Genomic DNA, 25,062 nt, shown 5'->3' with positions numbered 1-25,062 from the left:
CAAAACTCCTGTTAAATCTTATTCCTTTATGTTGCCTCAATATTTACTATTTAGGCAATACAGAAAATTAAAATGCATTATGGTTATTAAGAAAATATCAATGATTTAACAGACCTGCCCCCTATATAGCCATAAAGATGTGTATGTGTATGTGTGTGCTCTTGTGAGACTAGAGAGATAGTACAGTGGACATGGTGTTTGTTTGCACACAGCTGACCTGGGTTTAATCCCCTGCACTCTATCTGGTCCCAAGAGCACAGCCAGGAATGACCCCTGAGTGTAAGCCAGGAGTAAGGCCTGAATGATTTGTGGTGTGGCACAAACAAACAATGAGTGTGTTTTTGATTTTTGAGTAGCCCCCCTGGAAGCCTTTAAATCTTTTATTTTTTTTTACATGTATAATCACTTAAAATTTGTTTTATTTAGGTGCTGTGATTGACAATACTGCTTTTTATACTTTTTTATTGGTTGGGGTACTTCTGTTTACAGCACTGTTAATGATGATTTACCTTGTCCATAATTTCAATGTCACATCCATCACCTGTGTACCCACCTCACTCCGCCAAGGTTCCAATATCCCTTCTTTTTTTTATATAATTTATTTATTTTTAATTAGAGAATCACCGTGAGGGTACAGTTACAGATTTATACACTTTTGTGCTTATACTTCCCTCATACAAAGTTTGGGAACCCATCCCTTCACCAGTGCCCATTCTCCACCACCCGTAAACCCAGTGTCCCTCCCACCCTCCCCAATCCCATCTCCCCCCCACCCCACCCTGCCACTGTGGCAAGGCATTCCCTTCTGTTTTCTCTCTCTAATTAGCTGTGGTTTGCAATAAAGGTGTTGAGTGGCCACTGTGCTCAGTCTCTAGCCCTCATTCAGCCCGCAGCTCCCTTCCCCCACATGGCCTTCAACTACAATGTAGTTGGTGATCGCTTCTCTGAGTTGCCCTTTCCCCGGAACGTGAGGCCAGCCGCGAAGCCATGGGGTCAACCTCCTGGTACTTATTTCTACGGTTCTTGGGTATTAGTCTCCCACTCTGATATTCTATATACCATAGATGAGTGCAGTCTTTCTATGTCTGTCTCTCTCTTTCTGACTCATTTCACTCAGCATGAAACTTTTCATGCCCATCCACTTAACTACAAAATTCTTGACTTCCTTTTTTCTAACAGCTGCATAGTATTCCATTGTATAGATGTACTAAAGTTTCCTCAACCAGTCATCCGTTTTGGGGCATTCGGGTTTTTTCCAGATTCTGGCTATTGTAAACAGTGCTGCGATGAACATACATGTGCAGATGTTGTTTCGATTGTACTTTTTTGCCTCTCTAGGATATATTCCCAGCAGTGGTATTGCTGAGTCAAATGGGAGCTCAACCTCTAGTTTTCTGAGAATCGTCCATACTGTTTTCCAAAAGGGCTGAACTAGCCGGCATTCCCACCAGCAGTGTAGAAGGGTCCCTTTCTCCCCACATCCTCTCCAACAGCGGTTGCTTTTGTGTTTGAACCTTTTGAATGAAGGACTAGTGGAACTAAATTTGAAATGCTGAAAAGTTGAAGAGGATTTAAAAAATGATGAGACAGCATTAGGCCCTCCAAAAGATTTCTCTAAATTTTTAAGAAGAAAACAAAATTGAAACGTCAAAGGTAGATTGTGAATGCGAAGCTTTCTGAAAAAAATGATAACAACCTGACCAAAGGGCTCTAGCATACCTAAAAGCTCATTCACAAGTTGAACCTAGAGAAAAGATATTTAAAGATATCATTAAAAAGATAAAGCCCTTGACTGTAGTTGGAAATGCCCTCCTAAGAGAAGAAATAAAACTATTGTGAACTGAAAATTAAAAAGAAGATCCATGACATCAAGAATGAACTGAAAAGCTGAGAAAACACTTTGTACTGGAAATTCATCAAGTGTCTTGGGGAACTTAACAGAGAAGGAGTGTTCTGAAATCTTCAAAGAAAAAAAAAGACTTTAATTAGACAAATTCTTAAGCCAAATCAGCGTTTCTTGTGCTTTCTTTGTCTACTACTTAAAATGTGCCTAATGGGATGGAATTTGCACTTTGGTGAATCAGAGTAACTGTAAAATGCATAAATGGTACATTCAAAGCTCTGCTTTTCTCTTCCAAATGAACTTATTGTAAGAACTCAAATGGAAGTGAAGTTATTGAAATCTTTTTGTTTCACCCAGACATGTATTCAAATCATTTCTGAATAAAATCAACTATTTTGTTATCATGTAAGCTATATAACTTTGACTCACAAATATTCTTTCATCTGTGTTCATTGATGTTAACAATACAAATCTTAGTTATGTATTAAGCATTTTTAAAAAAACTTCCATCCTAACCACAGCTATCAGGCAAGAAAACAAATAAAATGGATATGAAGTGGAAATCAGAGATGTTAAACTACCACTGTTTGTACATGAGAGTATAATATACATAGAAAATCCTAAAGACCACTAGAACTCTAAAAACTATAGAAACAATAAAGCAATATACAAGCTACAAAATAGAGAAAATATATTGCATTTTATATGCAAATGAACTAAAACAGAAATAAATCAGGAATCAATCCAAGTTATAATCACATTAAAATTAGGACCTACAAATTAATTTAACAAATGAGGTGAAAGATTTGTACACTGGTAACTATGTCAGTGGGTTAGAGAGATAGAACAGTGGGTAGGGCCTTCTATGTGGCCAACTCAGGTTTGCCCCTTGACATCACATACAGTCTCCTGAGTCCTGCAAAAAGTAATCCCTGAGTGCAAAGTCAGGAGTAAGCTCTGAGCATTGCTGGGTGTGGCCTCCAAGCCAAATAATAATTTTAAATGACCATACAAAAATTAATAATAATAATAGTAATAAGTCACTGTCAAAAGTAGAAGACACAAGGAAATGCGAATGCATTCTATGCTCATAAATTGAAACAATAGTTTTAAAATGATCATCCTACACAAAGCATTATACAACTCAATGCAATTCCTATCAAAATCCCAATGGCGTTCTTTTTTGGTTTGCTTGTTTTAGGGTCACACCTGGTGGTACTCAGGAGGTACCTAGAGGTTACTCAGGGGATCTACTGTGGTACCAGGGATAAAGCCATAGTTAGACTCATACGAGACAAGTGCCATATCCCTTATAATATTTCTTCAGCCCCCCCCATGACACTCTATAAAATATAGAGCAAGTGTTACTGAAATTTGTACTGAGCAAGAAAAGATTATAAATAGTAAAGCAATCCGACAAAAAGTAACAAGAACACTGAGAAAATGCACCCTGACTTTAACATACAAAGCAATTGTAATCCCAGCAATGTAGTATTTGAATAAAAATAGACAAAAAGAACAATGAAATAGACTTTGAGTGTCCATAAATCAATCCTCCTGGGAGGGCTGGTGAGAGAGTACAGTGGGAAAGGCGCTTGCCTTGCATGTGGCCAACTGGGTTCTAATTCCCATATGGTTCCTAGAGTGGTTCCTGCCTACAGAGTGATTCCTGCGTGCAGAGTCAGAAGTAAACTCTAAGCATTGCTGGGTGTGCCCCAGCCCCAAAATAAATAAATATGAAAATCCTCACATAAACAGATAATTTATGAAAAGAAGTTTAGAGCATTGTATGTAAAAAGGAATTGTTCAATAGATAGTTCTGGGGGAACTGGATAACTACAGTGAAAAGAATGAAATTTGGTCTCTGTATCTTACTACATAGAAAATGAATTCGTGATAGATTGTTAATACCCCAAACAAGAAAATATAAAGGAGAAGGATAGGCAAATTATTTCAAAACATTGGCTTCAGTGTGGTCTTCAGGATTTGACTCCCAAAGCCTAGCACACAGAAGCAAAAATAAACAAATGGGATTATATAAAATGCATTTAAAAGCGTGAGCACAGTGAAGTAAAACACCTTTCCAAGAAAAACACATTCTGTTGAATGGGAGAAATATTCGAATATTAGCCATTGACATGAAATGGCAAATATTTAAACTACACCAGAAACTCACAAAACTCAACAAGAAGAAAACAAGAAAACAAACAACCCATCAAATAATGGGGAAACTAGGGGCTCCAGTGATAGGCCAGTAGGTAGTGTGTTTGCCTTGCATGCGGTCAACCCAGGATTGATCTTCGGCACCCCAACTCCGGCATCCCGAACTTGCCAGCAGAGATCTCTGAACTCAGAGCCAGGAGTAAGCCTGAGCACTGCTGGCAAACAGCAAAAAATAATTTAAAAAATGGGGAGAAGACATGAACAGACACATTACCACCAAAGAAGATATACACATGACCAATAGGTACATGGAAAAAATGCTCATAATCACTTATCAGGGAAATAGAAGTCAGAATACAATATGATATAATTTCACATCTGTGATAATTGCCTATATCAGAAAGGTAAGAAACAACAAATATTGATGAGGATGTGAAGAAAAAGGAACCCTGCTTCTGTAAACTGATCTAGTCCCTACAAGAAATGGTATAGGAATTTGTCAAAATATTAAAATTAGATCTACCATATTCTCCTGCAATTCCACTCCTAGGTATCCAAATGACAAAACAAAATGCATTGAAAAGTACATCATCACAAACATGTTTATGTAATGCTAGTTATAACAGGGACTGGAGCAATAGCACAGTGGATAGGGCCTCTGCCTTGTATGCGGCCGACCCGGGTTAAATTTCTCCATCCCTCTCGGAGAGCCCGGCAAGCTACCAAGAGTATCCCGCCCGCACAGCAGAGCCTGGCAAACTACCCGTGGCATATTTCATATGCCAAAAACAGTAACAAGTCTCACAATGGAGATGGAGATGGTACTGGTGCCTGATCGAGCAAACGGATGAACAATGGGATGACAGTGCTACAGTGTTAACAGCCAAGACACATAGAAACAAGTGCCCAGGATGAATAAAGACATGGTATAACATTCACACACAATGGAGTACTAATCTGCTAAGAGATAAAATCTTGGGGCTGGGAGCAATAGCATAGCCCGTAGGGCATTTGCCTTGCACGCGGCTGACCTGGGTTTGATTCCCAGCATCCCATATGGTCCCCTGAGCACCGCCACGAGTAATTCCTGAGTGCAGAGCCAGGAGTAATCCCTGTACATCACCAGGTGTGACCCAAAAAGCAAAAAAAATATCTTGTATTCAGGTATAATATGGATGTAAATAGTGTGTCATGCTAAGTGAAGTAAGACAGAAGGAAGAAAGACAACTGCTAGATGATCTCACTCATATGTGGTATATAAATAAACAAAGCAAGGGAATAGATAAAGTCTGGTGAAAACAAACCCTTAGACCACAAAACTGAGGGTGGTAGGGAGAGGGCAAAAAGGTGGAGAGATGCACTGCACTGTGGTAGAGGAATGCTGGAATGTTGCAGTAATAATATATCCCTAAATCATATGGTCTTACAAACCGATTTTACGTCAATTAAAACCAGAAACACTTAACAACATATTAGTAATCTCTTGTAGAAGGGCTTAATGGCCCCTGGGTGAAATACAACAATCTTCATGCATTCTCCTCTAAGGAAAGTTTTTTGGAGCATTTTCAGTGGTTTATTCATAACAAACAACACAAAATAAATTATTTCGGTTCTGCTTCAGGGCAGGGGTTGGAGTTCGGGATGGAAACATCCAAACATGGCTGGTGAGATTAGTTTTCAAATAGTAAATGTAATCAAATATTGTGAACTTCCTTATAAAATTATAATACAATTTAAGAAAATATAACTAACAAAAAAATCAGAAACACAAGAAAATACATGTTTAACTTATATATATTCATGATTCATTTATGTTATTGTGTATTGATTTTTTGGTTTGGGGGCCACACCCAGCTGTAATTTGGGCTTACTCCTGGCTCTGTGCTCATGGATCACTCCTGGTGTGCTCAAAGGACCAAATAGGGTGCCAGGGATCAAACTCAGGTCACCCACGTGTAAGGCAAATGCCTAACCCACTGTACTATCATTCCATTCCCTATGTGCTGACTCTTATCTGAACAACTGCATAGAAAACAATAAAATGACTTCAGTATTCTACTACTACTGATCTAAATCAGTTTGGAAATGTGTTCTTCAGGAGTAACATGGAGGTTCAATATTGGACTCTATTGTAAAGATTATACTTTGTTTAAACCATCGGAATCATTTAAACCACATCATACAAATGCCAACTTGAAACCTACTGGTTCTCTTCTTTAGATTTCATACCAAGATCTAAGGGTAGGAGGTTTAGATCTGATCGAGAAGCTTCTACTATTAATGAGCTTCAACACAGGCTCTGAGATAGAGTGGCAACTGCAATGCCAAGGTGGTAAGGCACAGTCCCAGAAGCAAAGTGTCCCTTCAAATCTGTATACTTACCTTAGTGCTGCCTGAGGTCACACTGCGTGTGCTTGAAGCTGGTGATCTCTTAATGACTGAAGCTATTGCGCTGCTCCAGAAGCTCTTTGCGGTCCCAGGAGCAACTTCCTGATCATTGAGATCTGAGGAACCAGCGCTTCCCCTAAAAGAGAAAGAATTTTTGACTTTAGCATGGAAGCAGGACAGCAGCCAAAGACAGGGAATACTGACAAGAAGATGATGGTAACACCAGAAAGAATATCAGAGTGACACTAGAACCCCATCTGACTGACTCCAGGATCTTCGCAATTGAGTTTCATCCTACTTTCCAACATTATTTCCTACTGCTCACTAGCATTCTTCAGTGAGTCCAAGTTTCTTACTATATTCTCTGCATTTCCCATGCTTACACTAATGCTGCGAAGGCTTTTGTTCAAGTTCTCTCTGCCTGGTACATGCTATTTACTGCTTTCTCTCTACACAAATAAATCATTCAAGGCCATGCTGAATTCCAGTGTCCCTCAATGGATATTGTCTGTCATTAACAGGAGGCTGCAAACTCTGTTCTATTCAATCCCTATTGACTTCCTGTGCAGTCTCTGTACCACTCAATTCCTATTGACATACAGTCCTTGCCAAACTATGTAGCATTTCACTACATAATGTTTGCTTAGCTCGATAATTGATCTACGTCTACAGGCTTTGGTGCCTCTTTCAATTTGTACTCTTTGGGGGCAGACTCCTGCTGAATTTATCAAAGCATCTCCAACACATCCATAATGCCTTGGTGTAAAGGAGGCACTCAGTCCGTATTAATCAAAGATAGGAAATGATATTTTATTTCTGTGTATTGTTTTAGTGTCTGGCTCATGGTGTATATTTAATATATGTGGTATCAAACTGACATTTGGTAAATGGGCTTGACCCACTTTAATGTTTGCTGAAACTGATTTAATTCCATTCAATAATGACTAACCAAAAAGTTCCTACCATTGAGGTGATTCCAATTTTCTTGTTAAATGAACCTTCGTAAGTAAACACATTTTGACAAATTATACTTTAAAAGAAGGCTGGATTTGTTTTGTTCCTTACCTTCCATGAGCTCAAAATATACTGTGCTAAAACAGCAATTCTTAAGAATTTAACACTTTTGGGTACTATTTTGGGGGAAAGGAACACCCACTAGTGTTTGGGGAACAAATACTTCCATCTCTGTGCTGAGGGGTCATATTTAGTGGTACCTGGGGGATCCATATGCGGTGCCAGGAACTGAACCAGGATTGGCCACCTGCAAAGTCAGTGTTTTTATCCCTCATATGATTCCTCCATCCTCAGTTACTATTTTAACATTATGTTAATTTACAATAGTAAGTATCTGAGTTTTGAAAGATAGTAGGAATAGTTAACAGTGATTAGGTCTTCTTGTTCAGCGAGTCAGGAGACATGAAACAATGCCTTATTGCTAGCATTATTGCTAGGAGACACATGCAACAGAAGAATGAATTAACTATGACCATTGGAGCTACCAACCACGGCTCATTATGCTTTTTTAAATACAGCACACAAAAGGAGATACCAAAATAGTACCAATTGGTACTACCAATCTCCTATTCCCTCAATTAATATGCACCTAGCAGTTGCCTTTAACGAGATTTTCTAGGTGTTAGACCATTTCTATTATCCCCAAATCCTATAAATAGTATTAAAATTTGTATTTAGTTATTTTATGCCACACAGTGCTGGAGGCTACCAGGGCTATATGCAGCAATGGCCATACTATGCCAGGGATGGAACTTGGGGTCCTGCGCATGGCACACATATGTTCCAGCCCTCTGAGCTATCTCTACAAATGTATTTAACTTAGCTTTCAGTGAGCAACAATGCTATGAAATCTCAGGAATATAATTTATATGTGTGTGTATGTATATACAGAGAGTCTCTTGCCCGCATGCCTGGCTGTCTTCCCCAGGGCCCCTCAGAGGGGATGGGCTCCAGCTTCCCTCCCCGCCCCGAGCAGAGCTCCCAGTGGCCGATGACCACCGGAACCTAGCCACAGCCATGCTCAAGGCCCCTCTCCACACATTCAGACAAGCCTAATGCCTGAAGATAATGGCAGAGGTACCCAGGTGTGTGTAATGCCATCAACGGCCAACAGCCAGAGACTTAAAAGCAAGCTCCCAGAAGAGAGCAATGCAGAGAGTCTCTTGCCCACACGCCTGGCTGTTTTCCCTGGGGCCCCTCAGAGGGGATGGGCTCCAGCTTCCCTCCTCGCCCCAGCAGAGCTCCTGGCAGCCGAAGATCACCGGAACATAGCCACAGTCATGCTCAAGGCCACTCTCCACACGTTCAGACAAGCCTCACGCATGAAGGTACCGGCAGAGGAACCCAGGTGTGTGTAATCCCATAAATGGCCAACATCTAGAGACTTAAAAGCAAGCTTCCAGGAGCGCTCAGCCGCAAAGCGGCCATGTGATGTCTTATATCTACTTCCCCTCCAGGAGAAACTAGCAAGCTACTGAGAGTTTCCTGCCCACATGGAACAGCCTTGCAAGCTTCCCAAGGTGTATCCATATGCCAAAGCCAGTAACAAGCTGGATCTCATTTGCCTGACCCTGAAAGAGCCTCCAATGCGGCATCGTTGGGAAGGCCGAGTGAAGAGAGGCTTCTAAGATCTCAGGGATAGGATGAATGGAGAGGTTTCTTAGCCCGCTCGAGAAATTGACGATCAACAGGATTTCGTGGTTCGTGATTATATGTGTATATAAGATTTGCCATACCCAGCACCACTGTTCCAGAACTATCCTGCCACCAAAAGGACTACTCTACCCAATTCCTTTAACCTCACTCCATTTCCCCCCCGATAACCTCCACAGTTTTCACTTAGTGTAGGTGTTAGTTTTGTTATTGCTGTTGTTTGCCAGTTTCAAATCATCTGGAAATTATCTTTCACTTCTTTATTTTACCTTAAGTTTCATCCATGTCACAATTTTATTTAATGGTAGCCTATTATTTCATTGAATATGTACATGTATGGTGGGGGGGTGTCACACCAGGCAATGATCAGAGGTTGCTCCTGGCTCTGCACTCAGAAATTACTCCTGGCAGTGTTTGGGGGACCATATGGGATGCTGGGAATCGAACCCGGATTGGCCAAGTGCAAGGCAAATTCCCTACCCGCTGTACTATCGCTTCAGCCCCTGGGAGAGCCTGGCAAGCTCCCCATGCCATATTTGATATGCCAAATATAGTAACAATAACAGTCTCATTTCCCTGACCCTGAAAAGAGCCTCCAATCATTGGGAATGACGAGTAAAGAAAAGCTGCTAAAATCTCAGGGCTGGGACAAATGGAGATGTTACTGGTGCCCGCTCAAGTAAATCGATGAACATCGGGATGACAGTGACACAGTGATGTACATGTACAGTTGTATGTATGTACACACAACATGACTTCATCTAATCCTTTGTTGATGGACATTACATTTGACTATTATACATCATTTTGATATGAACATAAGGATGCAAATAACATTTAGAATTTGTTTTCATATCCTTCAGATAAATGCCTAAGAGTGATCTGTGCTAACGTCTGTGCTTATTCTGTTTTCTCTTAATACTTTGTCATCATTCCACCGAGAACAAAACTGTTATATCTGAGCAGGATATACAATGCAAGAATGAATTAGCAAGATGATAGCCAAAGGTTCAGAGAGCTGGGAGTTTGTCTCTTGAAACTTTTAAGATAACTATGAAAAATTCCAGGGAAACATTCCTATTATACTACCTAAAAGCAGTCTCTGCCTTCTTTCCAGAGAGGGAGTTCAATAAATTAAACTATGATGGATGCCTCAGAAGGGATCCATAAGCGTATCTTTTGATTCTGAGAAGAAGAAAAGAAAATGTTGTGACTGAATAGTTTCAGCCCATTGAAAATGATGATTCCTGATGCTTTTCTTGAGTGCTCCTGCTTTATTTCTACATTTGAGAAGAGTTTAACCAAACTGGTCTTTCTAAGTGATTCTATTCATCTCCTAAATACTACTTCACAGGTTATAGCAACCTACCCATGATGTTGCATTAACCTGTGACTACCAGAGCTTCTAAATTCAGAGAAATGATACCACAAACATCTTTCACTACTTTTCTTTTTTCTTTCTGGGTCACACCCAGAGAGGCACAGGGATTACTCCTGGCTCTGCCCTCAGGAATTACCCCTGGCGGTGCTCAGTGGACTATATGGGATGCTGGAAATCAACCTGGGTTGGCTGTGTGCAAGGCAAATGCCCTACCCACTGTGCTATTGCTCCAGCCCCTTTCACTACTTTCTTTTTTTTAATTAAATTTATTTATTTTTAATTAGTGAATCACCGTGAGGGTACAGTTACAGATTTATACATTTTTGTGCTCATGTTTCCCTCATTCAAAGTTTGAGAACCCATCCCTTCACCAGTGCCCATTCTCCACCACCAGTAAACCCAGCATCCCTCCTACCCTCCCCAATCCCATCTCCCCCCACCCCAACCTGCCACTGTGGCAGGGTATTCCCTTTCGTTCTCTCTCTCTAATTAGGTGTTGTGGTTTGCAATAAAGGTGTTGAGTGGCCACTGTGTTCAGTCTCTAGTCTGCATTCAGCCCACATCACCCTTCCCCCGCATGGCCTCCGACCACATTATACTTGGTGATCCCTTCTCTGCGTTGCCCTCTCTCTAGAATGTGAGGCCAGCCTCCAAGCCATGGAGTCAACCTCCTGGTACTTATTTCTACTATTCTTGGGTGTTAGTCTCCTGCTCTGTTATTCTATATTCCACAGATGAGTGCAATCTTTCTATGTCTGTCTCTCTCTGACTCATTTCACTTAGCATGATACTTTCCATGCCGATCCACTTATGTGCAAAATTCATGACCTCCTTTTTTCTAACAGCTGCATAGTATTCCATTGTGTAGATGTACCAAAGTTTCTTCAACCAGTCATCTTTTCTAGGGCACTCAGGTTTTTTCCAGATTCTGGCTATTGTAAACAGTGCTGCGATGAACATATAAGCTCTTACTACTTTCTTAAAGGCAAAAATATCATTTTTAAAGTAAGGCTTATAGTGAACTTCACAGAAATGAGCCGATATAATATGAAGAGACAAGTCAATATTTTTTTTTAATTTTTTATTAGTGATCATAATATGTCTTGATTTTATCCTGAAAGACCTCCCAGACTCTGGTGGTTTCATAACTCTTTATGATGGATTAGTCTTGCTTGAACCAAAAGTCCGAATTATAGAATATCCCAACAAAGGTTTATTAGTTGTGATGATGACGTTCAAGAGCCTTCTTTAAAAAAACATGTTTTGTGATTGTAAATCAGTGGCAGGAAGGTACTGTGGCCAGAAGCATCCTCTCAAGAATGATACATACATTTCACATTTGACCTTGACATTTACTGTGAGCTTCTCGAAAAATATTTTCCTCACAGTTGCTTGTTTCAGTTGATTAGGCTAAAAATTACTGAGTATGAGACAACTGTCATAAACATTTGAGTGCTGACTATTAGATGCTCTAGCAAATAGGACATAAGGTCCACTTGAATAAGAGGATAACATTTCCTCAAGTTTAAATCGGGGAATTTTGATGATCAATTAAGACAGCTATTTTTGATTCAAATGTTTAAATGTTTTTTAAATATTTAAATTAGAAGGATTAGAAAGCAGTGCCAATAAACCATAAGCTAAAATTTACTCTAAGGGGAAATTGACAAGACAGAAACACGTTTGTCTTTTCCCAATAGATACCCGAATATGGGGCTATGAGCCTGTCCAGGTAGCTTGGATATATTGGATTACTTGAAAAACAAATTTTCTAAGATAGGGATACTCTCATTTACTTTTGGTTATGAAACCTTTCAAAGCCTTCTGAGTTTGTTACCTTTTAATTCCTCACTGGGCCCCAAACTTCATGATGACTTCTTACATATAGCCACTTCTAGAGGGACATTTCTAAGGCTAAGGGACAGACACCACAATTTAAACTGTAGTCTTTCTGTTTCCATAGCAGTGTTCCTGGAGCTGCATGCAGGAAGTCATTTTCAAAAACCCTACCTTCCCACAATGTGTTAATAATTCCAACCTCTGTCTACATAGCTAAATGATTGTTGTCATATGAAAGATGAACCAAAAGGCAGCATTCGTTTGAGATGTTCTTACACTCGCTGGGATAACGGAAGTATGGAATAAGTAGCCTCACACACAATGTGTTACTGCCCTGAAGCTTATGAGTTTCCCTAACTTCTTTAGAATTACTTCAGACCTGAAGTAATTTAATATGCAGGAAAGACAAGTGGAGTTGTAGTTGAAGAGTGAGGAGATGGTTAAAAGGTTAAAGGAGGGGGGGCGCAGCGATAGCTCAGTGAAGAGGGTGTTGGCTTCGCACGCGGCCGACCTGGGTTTGACCCCTGGCATCCCATAAGGTCCCCTGAGCACCACCAGAAGTCATTCCTGAGTGCAGAGCCAGGAGTCAACCCTGTGCATTGCCGGGTGAGACCCATACTCCCCAAAGAATAAAAAGGTTAAAGGAATTTTTAATGAGAATAAAAAGAGAAAAGTCTGTTCATAATTCTGTTTCTCAGTCTACTTTGGGGGATACTCAAATGTCTTTGGCAAGAGTCTTATGTGATATGGGCATCCTTCAATCATAACTATCAATGGAACAGATGGAGAGATTTTTAAAATCTTCTTGATCAGGCTATACCTGTGTCTATAGCCTCAGAATCACCTCAGAATCTCTGGACATGTGATCTCAGCACTTACATGTTCTATATCCCACTGGGTGGCTCCAATATGATGGTAGGACTGAGACACATAGGGTTAACTGTGGCTTTGTTTAAGTTCATTGATTTCAGGCATTCTTCCACCTACATTTTCCCTTCCTCCACTATTTTTTTAATTTCCTGACATTAAGAGAACTAAGCTGTGCTCATGGTTCAGACTGTAATAAATGGAAAGACGTTTTCTGTGTGGTGAGTAAATGTATAGTACCTGGGATCAGAAAACCAAGACCTGTACAATAAATTGGGATGTCCATCTGTTTTAATATGTCTGTGAGCTAAGAATGGACAGACCCACTGATCTGTGTATTGTGCATAATTGCTTTGATGTAATAACAGCAGAGACAAGACCATGTGGGTGATAAAAACAAAAATAATAGCTTTTTGTAGCTTTACCAGAAAAGGCTGGTGATCTACACAAACAGGAACACAAGCACACAAATACTGAAGAGATAAAATCATCACAGAAGTCTGAATTTCATATAAAACATACATTTGTGTACATGTGTGTTATACTCGGGCATAGGTGAACCAACATAGGACTTCCTGAATGCATAATTAGGGAATCAGAGAAGTGAGGGATTTGGGAAAGTTTATCTGCAGGCAGCTCATGTAGATGCAATTTTTTCAGAAGTATCGTTTTTCTGTGGCTTAATTAAAACAGACTTTCCTTCTTTCCCTTTTTACAAAAAGGACAATTTGGTGGGTGCTCACTGAAATTTTGTTCAATGATTCTTAGTGTTAGTTGTATGAGGCCTTTACAATTGCATTTACTAAAACAGAAGCTGATCTGTGTGGTGGTTTGAAAATGTTTAGGGGTTTCTAAAAGAGTCTGCTTCTTTTAACATGACTTCTTTTAAAATGGAGGAGATGGTTGCCTAACAGAACTGAGTACGATGAAACAGCAGCTAAGAATAGGTAGAACTCTCACTCTGATAATATATATCTTTTACAATCACAACAAAATCCTAATCTTATGTCTGATTTCTAAAGAATTTCTCGAAGTCAGTTATGTGAGAGGTGCCTGCAGTCACGAAAACTAACTGCCGTGCACTAAAAGTTGGGAGCACAAAGAAAGCCAATTGCTCTTAACTATAGACACAAAAGCAAGCAAATGTTTAGCAGAATTTAGTTTTCAGTGACTAAATAGAAGTAATGCTTACTTTGTACTCAGTTCAGATTAAACTCTGATACCCAGAATGCTACGTGGCTTACAAGAAGGAACTTACCAAGGTAACCAAAGCCATACCTGGTCCAATTTAGCTCTCCATCTCACATATTTTATATTGTACTTCAATTTTTACATTCCAACAACCCCAAACCTCGTCTCCAGCACATATAAAATTGCTTTGTCTCTTACCATTATACTTTTTAATTTCCTCTGTCTAGAATGTTCTTCTTGCTTTTCTTTACTTGGCCAAATTCAAATAGGCAAGTTTCTTAAAAGTCATCTCCATGAAGCTTGACTAAATATCTAGAAGGCCCATCTTTGGTTTTACCAAAGTATTACAGAACATTTTCTCTCATGATAGTATATTATTTAATTTTTTTTATTCATCCTAATCTTCCTTGCCAAATTGGGGTTTCATGAAAAGGTGAAATAGTACCACTGTGTAATAACATCTTCATTAATACTTGGCATATACTGGATTAACAATCTGGACAGAAATGCATGCTGAATTTATTTGTATAAATAAAATGCCTAGTTGAGTCATATATGTCCATTCAATAATTTTACAAAAATAAAAAATCCATGATCATGTCTTAGCCACTATGAAAAAGAAGACATCTCACAATAAACCTAAAGTAACAGTGAGCAAAATAGAAATGAATAACAAAAACATATTATGTTGGAGGAAGAATAGGTGCTAATTTAGTTCAGAGAAATAAAAATTCAGTAAATTTGGGAGAAACATTTGGAGAAACAGACAAGACATAGAGGCTGGGGGAGGGGTGGGATTGTGGATCGTGAGTGATACTGGGGACATTGGTGGTAGAAAATGTACAGTGGTGGAAGGATGGGTGTTTGATCATTGTATGACCGAAACCCAAATATGAAAGCTTTGTAACTGTATCTCACAGTGATTCAATTAGAAAAAAAGAAGGCAAGTCAAGAACTCACTTATCATTCAACCAAAGTACCAAATTATCAAAATACTCAGTTATCAAAGTGACAAGTCTCCATATCTCCTCACATCTTGAAATCAGAATAAGGAAAGTCAAATGCCTGTAAAGAAAACAATTAGGAGCCAACAAGTAGTCTAACAAACTGGACCTTAGGAGTAGGACTTCTTTTTTTCCACTCACAACCCCTTCCCTTCGAGTAAGTTTTACATGTCACTGGGTATATAAAATAGGTAGACTGTTTGAACATTTGCTGATAATAAATTATACATTTATTTTCAAAGTTATGGCCTCCACATTCAGTTATTTGATCCACAGTTTAAGAAGGAACACTTTGGGCCAGAGAGATAGTATGGCATTTAGACACTTGCTTTGCATACACCTGATCTGGGTTCAATCCCTAGCATCATATATGGTCCCCTGAGGAACTGGAAGTGATCCCTGAGACAGAGTCAGGAGTATTCCCTGAACCAGCTGGGTGTGGACCCAAGCAAAAAAAATTAATTTCAGAAACAACAGAAGCAGCTAGGTTTTGGAGGAGATTTTAAGAGAAACTGAAGTTTGGTAGGAAGGTATATTGAAGCAGATATTAGTGCCCATTTCTCTTAGCACTCAACAATTCCAATAAAATCTTCCCTACTGAGAACACCTTCAATGGTATTTCTGAGGGCTCTTATGGATCATAGGAGCATGGAGCTCCCCTGGATAGAGCACATCAGAAGCAGGAAAAGAGTCAGTGCCTAGGAAGCAACCTCCAATAATGAGCTGAGAGCTAGTGTATAAATACCCAAGATTCTCAATCTCTTGACAGGATAATTCTGAGGTCTAATGTATACTGTTTCCAGGGCTGGAGTGATAGTACAGCAGGTAGGGCATTTGCCTTGCACACAGCCGACCCGTTTTAGATCCTCGGCATCCCACATGGTCCCCCAATTACAGAGCCAGGAGTAACCCCTGAGCATCGCTGGGTGTGACCCAAAAAGCAAAAATAAAGTAAGATTATAGATTGAGAGAGAGATAGATGATAGATAGATAGACAGATAGATAGATAGATAGATAGATAGATAGATAGATAGATAGATAGAATGATAGATAATGTATACTGTTTTCTAGAGTGGTCCACTGAGATAGTTCTAGCTGCTCAGAGAGGACAATTGGTCTAATGACATACTTTCTTTCACTTCCCTAACTCACTTCCTCATCCCCTGACTTCGAAGAGATGGCATCCTAAATTATTTGTCTACGATCTTTATTCCAAGATAAGCGAGTTAGATGTGTATGGTTGCCAAAGAATGAATTTTAAAAGCAGAGTTTAAGTTATAGATAGAAGTTTCTAGTTGAAGAATAATTTGGCAACTCCAGTCTTCTTAGAACTCCTACTGAGAGGGTCTGCCAGTCGGTTCGTCGTAACTGCTACTGATGGGGTCATTATCTAAGTAAATGAAAGAGTCTTGTGAATCCACCTTTCCTTACCTGTGCTACCTCCTGCCAATCACTTATGGAAATAAGGTGCACTGCTCTCAGGTCACCATGTTTTGTGAGTTGCTTTGGGATGTAAGTATTTTTTAACAGCTTGTGGCTTTCATTGCCCATCCTGTGCTTCCACTAAGAAGAGATGTGCTCACCCATGGTAGGTTAAAATAGGGAGATAAAGAAACTAGCACTCATGCACAAATGAAGTGAAGGCACAGGGAAGAAGGGAAGGCAATTTTTTGACAGGATAATCCTCACCCTACTTATTCCTCTGAATTATAAACAATTACAGCTAGTATCATGGAATAATATTTACATACTTTTAGGGATATGCTATAAATTTGAACAGGTCTTTTTAGAGCCTGATAAGAAGGATGTTTGCTAAGGGTAAAAGTCATCTAGTTGTTGGCATTATAGCTAACATATTAAAACACCAGTATTGACTTTGTGAATGTGGTTCTGACTCAGGGCTAGAACACTCCCAACTTGCTATATTCAAAAGATGAGTAAGAGGATGCAGCTTAATTGGCATTTTAATTGCAAAGATGTCTACGACAATTAAATTCAGGAAGGAAAATAATTTTGCTCTTGATGAAAAAAGGATATAGAATCATTTCTCCATGGAAGGGGTCACATAAACTCACTATGCCAGTAGAACAGATGTGAGGAAAGAATGAATATTTTAGTCAGAGTGAGACCAAATAAGTCATTTTTACTGGAGTCAGGGGGTAGGAAGAGGGAATAATGGGAGAGGAAGTGGGAGACAGAGGGTGGAGATGGACAGACAGAGGGCGTGTGAGGGGAGAAAGTGAGAGCAAGAAACAGAGAGAGAGACACAGAGACACAGAGAAAGACACACAGAAAAAGTTCAGCACTTGGAATGATGGTAGGCGTGGCTAAAGGACAGGACTCTTGGGGGAGGGAGGCAGCAACTGATTATAACTGGATAAATCGGTATGTGCTTGGGACAGAGGAAGGAGAATGAGAAAACGGTTGGTTATAAGAACATACACGACACATGGTAAAATGCTTGCTGTGTCCTTCAATGACATGATGGAAATCTTGCTAAGAAACATGGCTGTACCCTTTATCTATTGTTACTAAGCCGTCCATTGAAAATTCAAAATTCAAAATTTCCTGTCTATTTGTTAGAAGACACAGTTGAATTCCCATTCCTTGTTACAGATTTGTGTATTCATCCATGGCTTCTGTGTGCTTTTCTGCTAACAGCTTGCATCTGACCTTCAGAGATATGCCCTTTGGGCTGGAGCTAGTGTTCTACACAGACCTTGGAGTATGTCTCTCCAGACTTCCAGACCATCACTCTACCGCTGTATCACTGTCATCCCGTTGCTCATCGATTTGCTGAAGCGGGCACCAGTAGCGCCTCCATTGCGAGACTTGTTACTGTTTTGGGCATATTGAATACGCCACGGGGAGCTTGCCAGGCTCTGCCATGTGGGCAAGATACTCTCAGTAGCTTGCCGGGCTCTTTGAGAGAGGAGCGGAGCAATCGAACACGGGTAGTCTGCGTGCATGGCAAACTCCCTACCCGCTGTACTATCGCTCCAGCCCTCCCAGACCATATTTCACAGATAAAATACAGAACTCCAGGAACCAGAGAGATAGTACAGAGGGTAAGGTGCATGCCTGCAAACGGATAACCTGGGTTCAATTCCCAGCATCCTATATGGATCATTCAGGAATGATTCCTGAATACAGAGCCAGGAGTCACCTCTGAATATTATAGGGTGTGTCCCCCAAACCAGAAAAAAATTCATTTAAATTTCAGATAAAAAAGGAATAGTATAAAATATACTCATATAATATATAAATGAAAATAATAATTTATGCCCATATTTTTATTTTTTTAAATTTATTTTTAATTAGTGAATCACCGTGAGGGTACAGTTTCAGATTTATACACTTTTGTGCTTATACTTCCCTCATACAATGTACGGGAACCCATCCCTTCACCAGTGCCCATTCTCCACCACCAGTAAACCCAGCCCAGCATCCCTCCCACCCTCCCCAATCCCATCTCCCCCCCACCCCACCCTGCCACTGTGGCAGGCATTCCCTTCTGTTCTCTCTCTCTAATTAGCTGTTGTGGTTGGCAATAAAGGTGTTGAGTGGCCACTGTGCTCAGTCTCTAGCCCTCATTCAGCCCGCAACTCCCTTCCCCCGCATGGCCTTCGACTACATTATAGTTGGTGATCCTTTCTCTGAGTTGCCCTTTCCCCAGAATGTGAGGCCAGCCTCCAAGCCGTGGAGTCAACCTCCTGGTATTTATTTCTACAATTCTTGGGTGTTAGTCTCCCACTCTGTTATTCTATATACCATAGATGAGTGCAATCTTTCTATGTCTGTCTCTTTCTGACTCATTTCACTCAGCATGAAACTTTTCATGCCCATCCACTTAAATACAAAATTCATGACCTCCTTTTTTCTAACAGCTGCATAGTATTCCATTGTATAGATGTACCAAAGTTTCCTCAACCAGTCATCCGTTTTGGGGCATTCGGGTTTTTTCCAGATTCTGGCTATTGTAAACAGTGCTGCGATGAACATACATGTGCATATGTCGTTTCGATTATACTTTTTTGCATCTCTGGCATATATTCCCAGCAGTGGTATTGCTGGGTCAAATGGGAGTTCAATATCTAATTTTTTGAGAATCGTCCATGTTGTTTTCCAGAAGGGCTGAACCAGTCGGCATTCCCACCAGCAGTGTAGAAGGGTCCCTTTCTCCCCACATCCTCTCCAACAGCGGTTGCTTTTGTTCTTTTGGATGTGTGCTAGTCTCTGTGGTGTGAGGTGGTATCTCGTGGTTGTTTTGATCTGCCTCTCTCTGATTAGTGATGTAGAGCACTTTTTCATGTGCCTTTTGGCCATTCGTATTTCTTCCTTGGTAAAGTTTGTGTTCATTTCTTTGCCCCATTTTTTGATGGGGTTGGATGTTTTCTTCTTGTAGAGTTCAACCAGTGCTTTATATACCATTGATATCAACCCCTTATCTGATGGGTATTCTGTAAATATCCTTTCCCATTCTGTGGATAGTCTTTGTATTCTGGTCACTGTATCTTTTGCGGTGCAGAAGCTTTTTAGTTTAATGTAGTCCCATTTGTTGATCTCTGTTTTTACTAGATTGCTTAGTTCTGTGTCACGTTTGAAGATACCTTTATCTTCAATATCGTGGAGGGTTTTGCCGACCTTGTCTTCAATGTACCTTATGGTTTGTGGTCTAATGTTGAGGTCTTTAATCCATTTTGATCTGACTTTTGTACATGGTGTCAGGTCAAGGTCTAAACCCATTTTTTTGCATGTGGTTGTCCAGTTGTGCCAGCACCATTTGTTAAAGAGGCTTTCCTTGCTCCATTTCACATCTATTGCTCCCTTATCAAAGATTAGATGATCATACATTTGGGATTGTGTGTAGGGATATTCCACCCTGTTCCATTGGTCTACAGCTCTGCCTTTGTTCCAGTACCATGCTGTTTTAATTATTACTGCTTTGTAGTAAAGTTTGAGGTTGGGGAGGGTATGCCCATATTTTTAAAGAGTTATTTAGGAGTTGAAAAGTAATAAATTAATAAATGAAAGGTAATAAATAAATAAATAAATAAATAAAAGGAAATACACAGGTTCGGGCACATACCTCGCATGTGGCCAACCATGGTTCAATCTTCAGCACCACAAGGTCTGCCCAGGCATTACCAGGCACAATCCAGGGGGCCTCTGGGTGTGACCGTGTGACTCTAGAGGACTCCAGGCACTCTGGGATGCCCAGGTAACCCCCAAGAATTCCCCGTCCCAGCAGCACCACATCCTCACATTCAACAGCTGGTCGGACAGCTGAGAGTCAGTGTGTGGACCCCTAGGAACTCCTGAACACTGCTTCTGTGGCCCCCCCAAAGAGTGTTGCTTATGTGTAATTCAAATTATCTTTATATCAACTTTCTAAATCTGGAAACCCTATCTATCCAAGGGAACCCATAGTCACTGACTGATTTGTATAGGTGTGCGGTGGTCTAGCGCCTCCAAATGGGAATATTCAGAGATAACTGATGCTACAGGATCACTTGCTGTATAAAGCAGAGCCCTCAAACTCAGAACTCACAGACCTCGCCTGCTCCGTCACGTAGCTTATTCCTTTTCTCTATTCTGTTGCTCTTTCTCCCTGACTGTCTCCTCCTGGAACCATTTCATTGGTAAATCACGCGCTTATGTATCTTTATCCAAAGATTCTTTTCTAGGAGAGCATCACTTAAGGTAACAATCTCACAACATGGGTACAATAGTTAGGGTGCATGCTAGCATTCTCGTGACCTAAGCGTGATTCCACACACCTTATTGGACTCCTGAGCATCACTTGTTACAGCCCCCGACACCGCACAGGCACTGCAAGGGTGGTCCCAGTGTCTGTGGCACTGCAGGACCTGAGCAGCATCTTATCCACAGGCCCTTACATTGAACTGAGACTCCTGGCCCTCCTAAGCAATACTTGAGAACTCCCTCCTCCAACACCCTCTTTCTCCAAAAATACCTCATTGTTAAAACACAGCACACCAATAGCTCATCAAGAGCTAGGACTCACTGCCTCAATGGGCATTCTGTCCACTAACTCTAGTTTACATTTATACAGTTGTTTTCTTTTTTTTTTAATCACCTTTGTCTCAGGTGTCAAATCTCTAGCAACCAGAAGAGTGGCTTTTCTGAAAGGCTCCTGGGCATTGTCCAATGCATGAATATTTTCCCTGCTCCAAAGGGACTGAAAAGTGAAGTCAGCTAGCTATCCCATAAAATAGCATTTCCACTCTGATATGTGCTTTGGAGCCAGAGAGATAGCATGGCAGATAGGGCATTTGCCTTGAACGTGGCCAATTGGAATTAATTCCCCTATGCTCCTCGAGTCTGCCAAGAGTGATTCCTGAGAAGCAGAGGCAGGAGTAAACCACTATCAGGGTATGTTTGGGTGTGGCTCCAAAACAAAACAAACCAACCAAAACTACAGCAAGCCCAGCAGCTGCAGGAAAATAGCAAAGAACCATGAAGAAAATTACAAATAAACATGAAAAATGTGTGTTGGAGAGAAAATGAAATTCATAACTAGTGTGGAACAGGTAGCAGCACTGTTGTCCCAATGTCATCGATTTGCTTGAGCAGGCACCAGTAACATCTCCATTGTGAGATTGGTAGTTACTGTTTTTGGCATATTGAATACGCCATGGGTAGCTTGCCAGGCTCTGCAGTGGGAGCCGGATACTCTCGGTAGCTTGCCAGGCTCTCCGAGAGGGATGGAGGAATCGAACAATCAAACCCAGGTCGGCTGTGTGCAATGCAAACGCCCTACCCACTGTGGTATCGCTCCAGTCCGTGGGACAGGTAATAAAACAAAAATCCTGGACTCTCATAATGTCTTTAGGGGAATTTCTTAATGAAGAAATTAAGGCAATGAAGCATTTTCACTTGTAGAATTGGGGGACATAAGAAAGTCCACCAGTTTTACCACCCAGCCTCGCAGAATTATTGCAACTCCAACCACAGAAGAGCTAAAAACCTTAAATGATGGGCACTAAGATGGGTTATCACTCACCCCAACTTTCTAAGGAATAACTTTAGGCTAATATAACTCATCTCACAATAGCAGCTCAGGAATCAGTCATTGTTATGGATGTATGTTCTAGGAAAATGACATTTTGCTCTATTGATCTCCCAAATATCTTAATTCCTTCAGTCAGCATGCTTAAGTCAAACCACTCCTGAAGACACTATTGTGGTTATCTGTAAACCATTTCATGAACTTACAATTTAAAAGATAATGTCTGGGACGAGAAGCGATAGCACAGCGAGTAGTAGGGCGTTTGCTTTACACGCGGCTGAACCGGGTTCGATTTCCAGCATCCCATATGGTTCCCAGAGCACCGCTAGGAGTAATTTCTTAGTGCATAAGCCAGGAGTAACCCCTGTGCATTGCCAGTGAGACCCAAAAAGCTCCCCCAGTACCCCCCAAAAAGATATTGTCTACTGAAGGACCTCATTCCAGGTCAATAACATGAAATTCTAAATAAATACAGTATGACTTGGTGAAATAAGTTCAAAGAGTTTAATGTTATTAAGACTCAGCAGTGGGTAAGAAATAAACACAGGCAGGCAGATACTAGAGGAATGGCGCAAGCCCTGAGAGATACCTCTTGATAAGTAACTGTTAGAAAATTTAACGTAAAGTGGAAAGTTTTATTTTGTTTTTGGAGGCATATCCAGCTGTGCTCAGGGTTTAGCTCTGGTTCTGTGCTCAGGGATCACTCCTGGTGGGGCTCAGAGGACCATATGGGGTAACAGGAATGGAACCCAAGCTCAGCCAAGTACAAAGCAAGTACCTCACCTGCTTGTGTCATCTCTCCAGTCTTAAAATAAATTTTTCTTTGTGTGACCAGGAAACTACTTTTGAATAAGGAACTCCACATCACTTCTTTATAATACATTAATTATCTCAATCTGCATCTATGTCTTGTTCCTCTTAAATGCTAACATCTAGTACAAACCACTCATCCACAGCCTCTTCAAAACCCTGAAGAAAATCTTCAACACTAATTTATCTACAAACAATTTTGATCCCATCTGAGAGTCAGGAGTTCAACAATCAAAGAAAAAATGTCTATTTTCTATACATGACACAATTAATAATGTAACTTAGGATGCCCTAAGGAATATCAAAGGAAATTATTTCAAGGACAAAAGCAACCCTACAAGAGTCTCCCTTGACCCCACTTGATAATAAGTTAGTGGCAGTGGAATGAGAAAGAAGAGAAATATATGAAAATTGAGAAATTATTCAAATCATGAAGTTATTAATAATTTTTAAAGAGCTGCAAGGACAGTTATATGGTACTTTGAGGTTTATTTTTCTCAGAAGCTTAAATAGAAAACGATCAAGAAATCAACAGACTGGGGACTGGAGCAATAGCAGAGCAGGTAGGGCATTTGCCCTGCACACAGCCAACCCAGGTTTGAATCCCAGCATCCCATATGATCCCCTGGGGACTGCCAGGAGTAATTCCTGAGTGCAGAGCCAGGAGTGACCCCTGTGCGTTGCTGGGTGTGACACAAAAAGCAAAAAAAAATCAACAGACGGGGTTGGAGTGATAGCACAGTAGGTAGGGCATTTGCCTTGCACATGACCAATCCGGGTTCAATTCCCAGCATCCTATATGATTTTAAGAAGGACATTACTACCAACACAATAGTAGTTGGAGACTTCAAGACTACCTTAGCGCCTCTAAATAGAACAACAAGATTAAAACTCAGCAAGGAAACACTGGCTTTGAAGGAAGAAATAGAAGAGAGAAGGCTAATAGATCTATACAGGGCTTTATATCCCCAAAAGAAAGAATACACATTTTTTTCCAGTGCACACGTAAACAATTCTCAAAATAGACCATGTGATGGGTCACAAAACATACCTCAGTAGAATCAGGAAGATAGACATTGTATCAACTATCTTTTCGGACCACGATGCATGGAAGATAGAAGTTAATCACACACAGATGTGGCGAACCAAATCAAACAACTGGATATTAAACAACTCAATGTTGAACAATGAGTGGGTCAAGAAGGAAATCAAGGAAGAAATCAAAAGATATCTGTAAACAAATGAGAATGAAGACATGAGTTACCAGAACTTATGGGACGCAGAATGGTGTGGCTGGAGCAATAGCACAGCGAGTAGACTACAGTGCTACAGTGCTATGGGACACAACTAAAACACTATTAAGGGGAAAATTTATAGCGCTGCAAGTGTTTCTCAGGAAGGAATAAAGGGCCCACATGAATAACTTGACTTCACAGCTTAAGATTTTAGATAAAGTCCAGCAAAACGACCCCAAACCAGGCAGAAGGAAAGAAATAAACAAAACTTAGAGCAAAAATTAACGACATGGAAACACACACACAAAAAAAAACAATCCGAAAGATCAATGAAACTAAGAGCTGGTTCTTTGAGAAAATAAACAAGATCGATAAACCACTAGCAAGACTCACAAAGAAAGAGAAAGAGAGAGAGACAACCCTAATAAACCAAATCAGAAATAAAAAGGGGGCATCACAATGGAAACCAAAGAAATTCAAAAGATCATCAGAGACTACTTTGAGAGTCTGTATGCCATGAAACAAGAGAACCTAGAAGAAATGGGTAAATTCCTGGATTCCTATACTCTCCCAAGACTGAACCAAGAAGATCTGAAATACCTGAATAGACCTATCACTATCAAGTAAATTGAAATCAAATG

At 40.4% G+C, this 25,062-nt stretch overlaps 1 protein-coding gene across 1 annotated transcript in view; it reads right to left on the bottom strand.

The window, feature by feature from the left end:
• SYTL5 (synaptotagmin like 5) overlaps positions 1 to 25,062 on the bottom strand; it is a 300,140-nt gene that overhangs the window by 48,008 nt on the left and 227,070 nt on the right. Inside the window, exon 7 of the mRNA XM_012933704.2 lies at positions 6,389 to 6,530. Coding sequence (XP_012789158.2) covers positions 6,389 to 6,530 — 142 coding nt within the window. The remainder of the gene's footprint in view (positions 1 to 6,388; positions 6,531 to 25,062) is intronic.

The sequence above is a fragment of the Sorex araneus genome, chromosome X (assembly GCF_027595985.1).
Source record: "Sorex araneus isolate mSorAra2 chromosome X, mSorAra2.pri, whole genome shotgun sequence".
In the NCBI taxonomy this organism is placed as follows: Eukaryota; Metazoa; Chordata; class Mammalia; order Eulipotyphla; family Soricidae; genus Sorex; species Sorex araneus.
The sequence above is the reverse complement of the archived record's forward strand: the minus strand, read 5'-3'. Positions and strand labels throughout refer to the sequence as shown.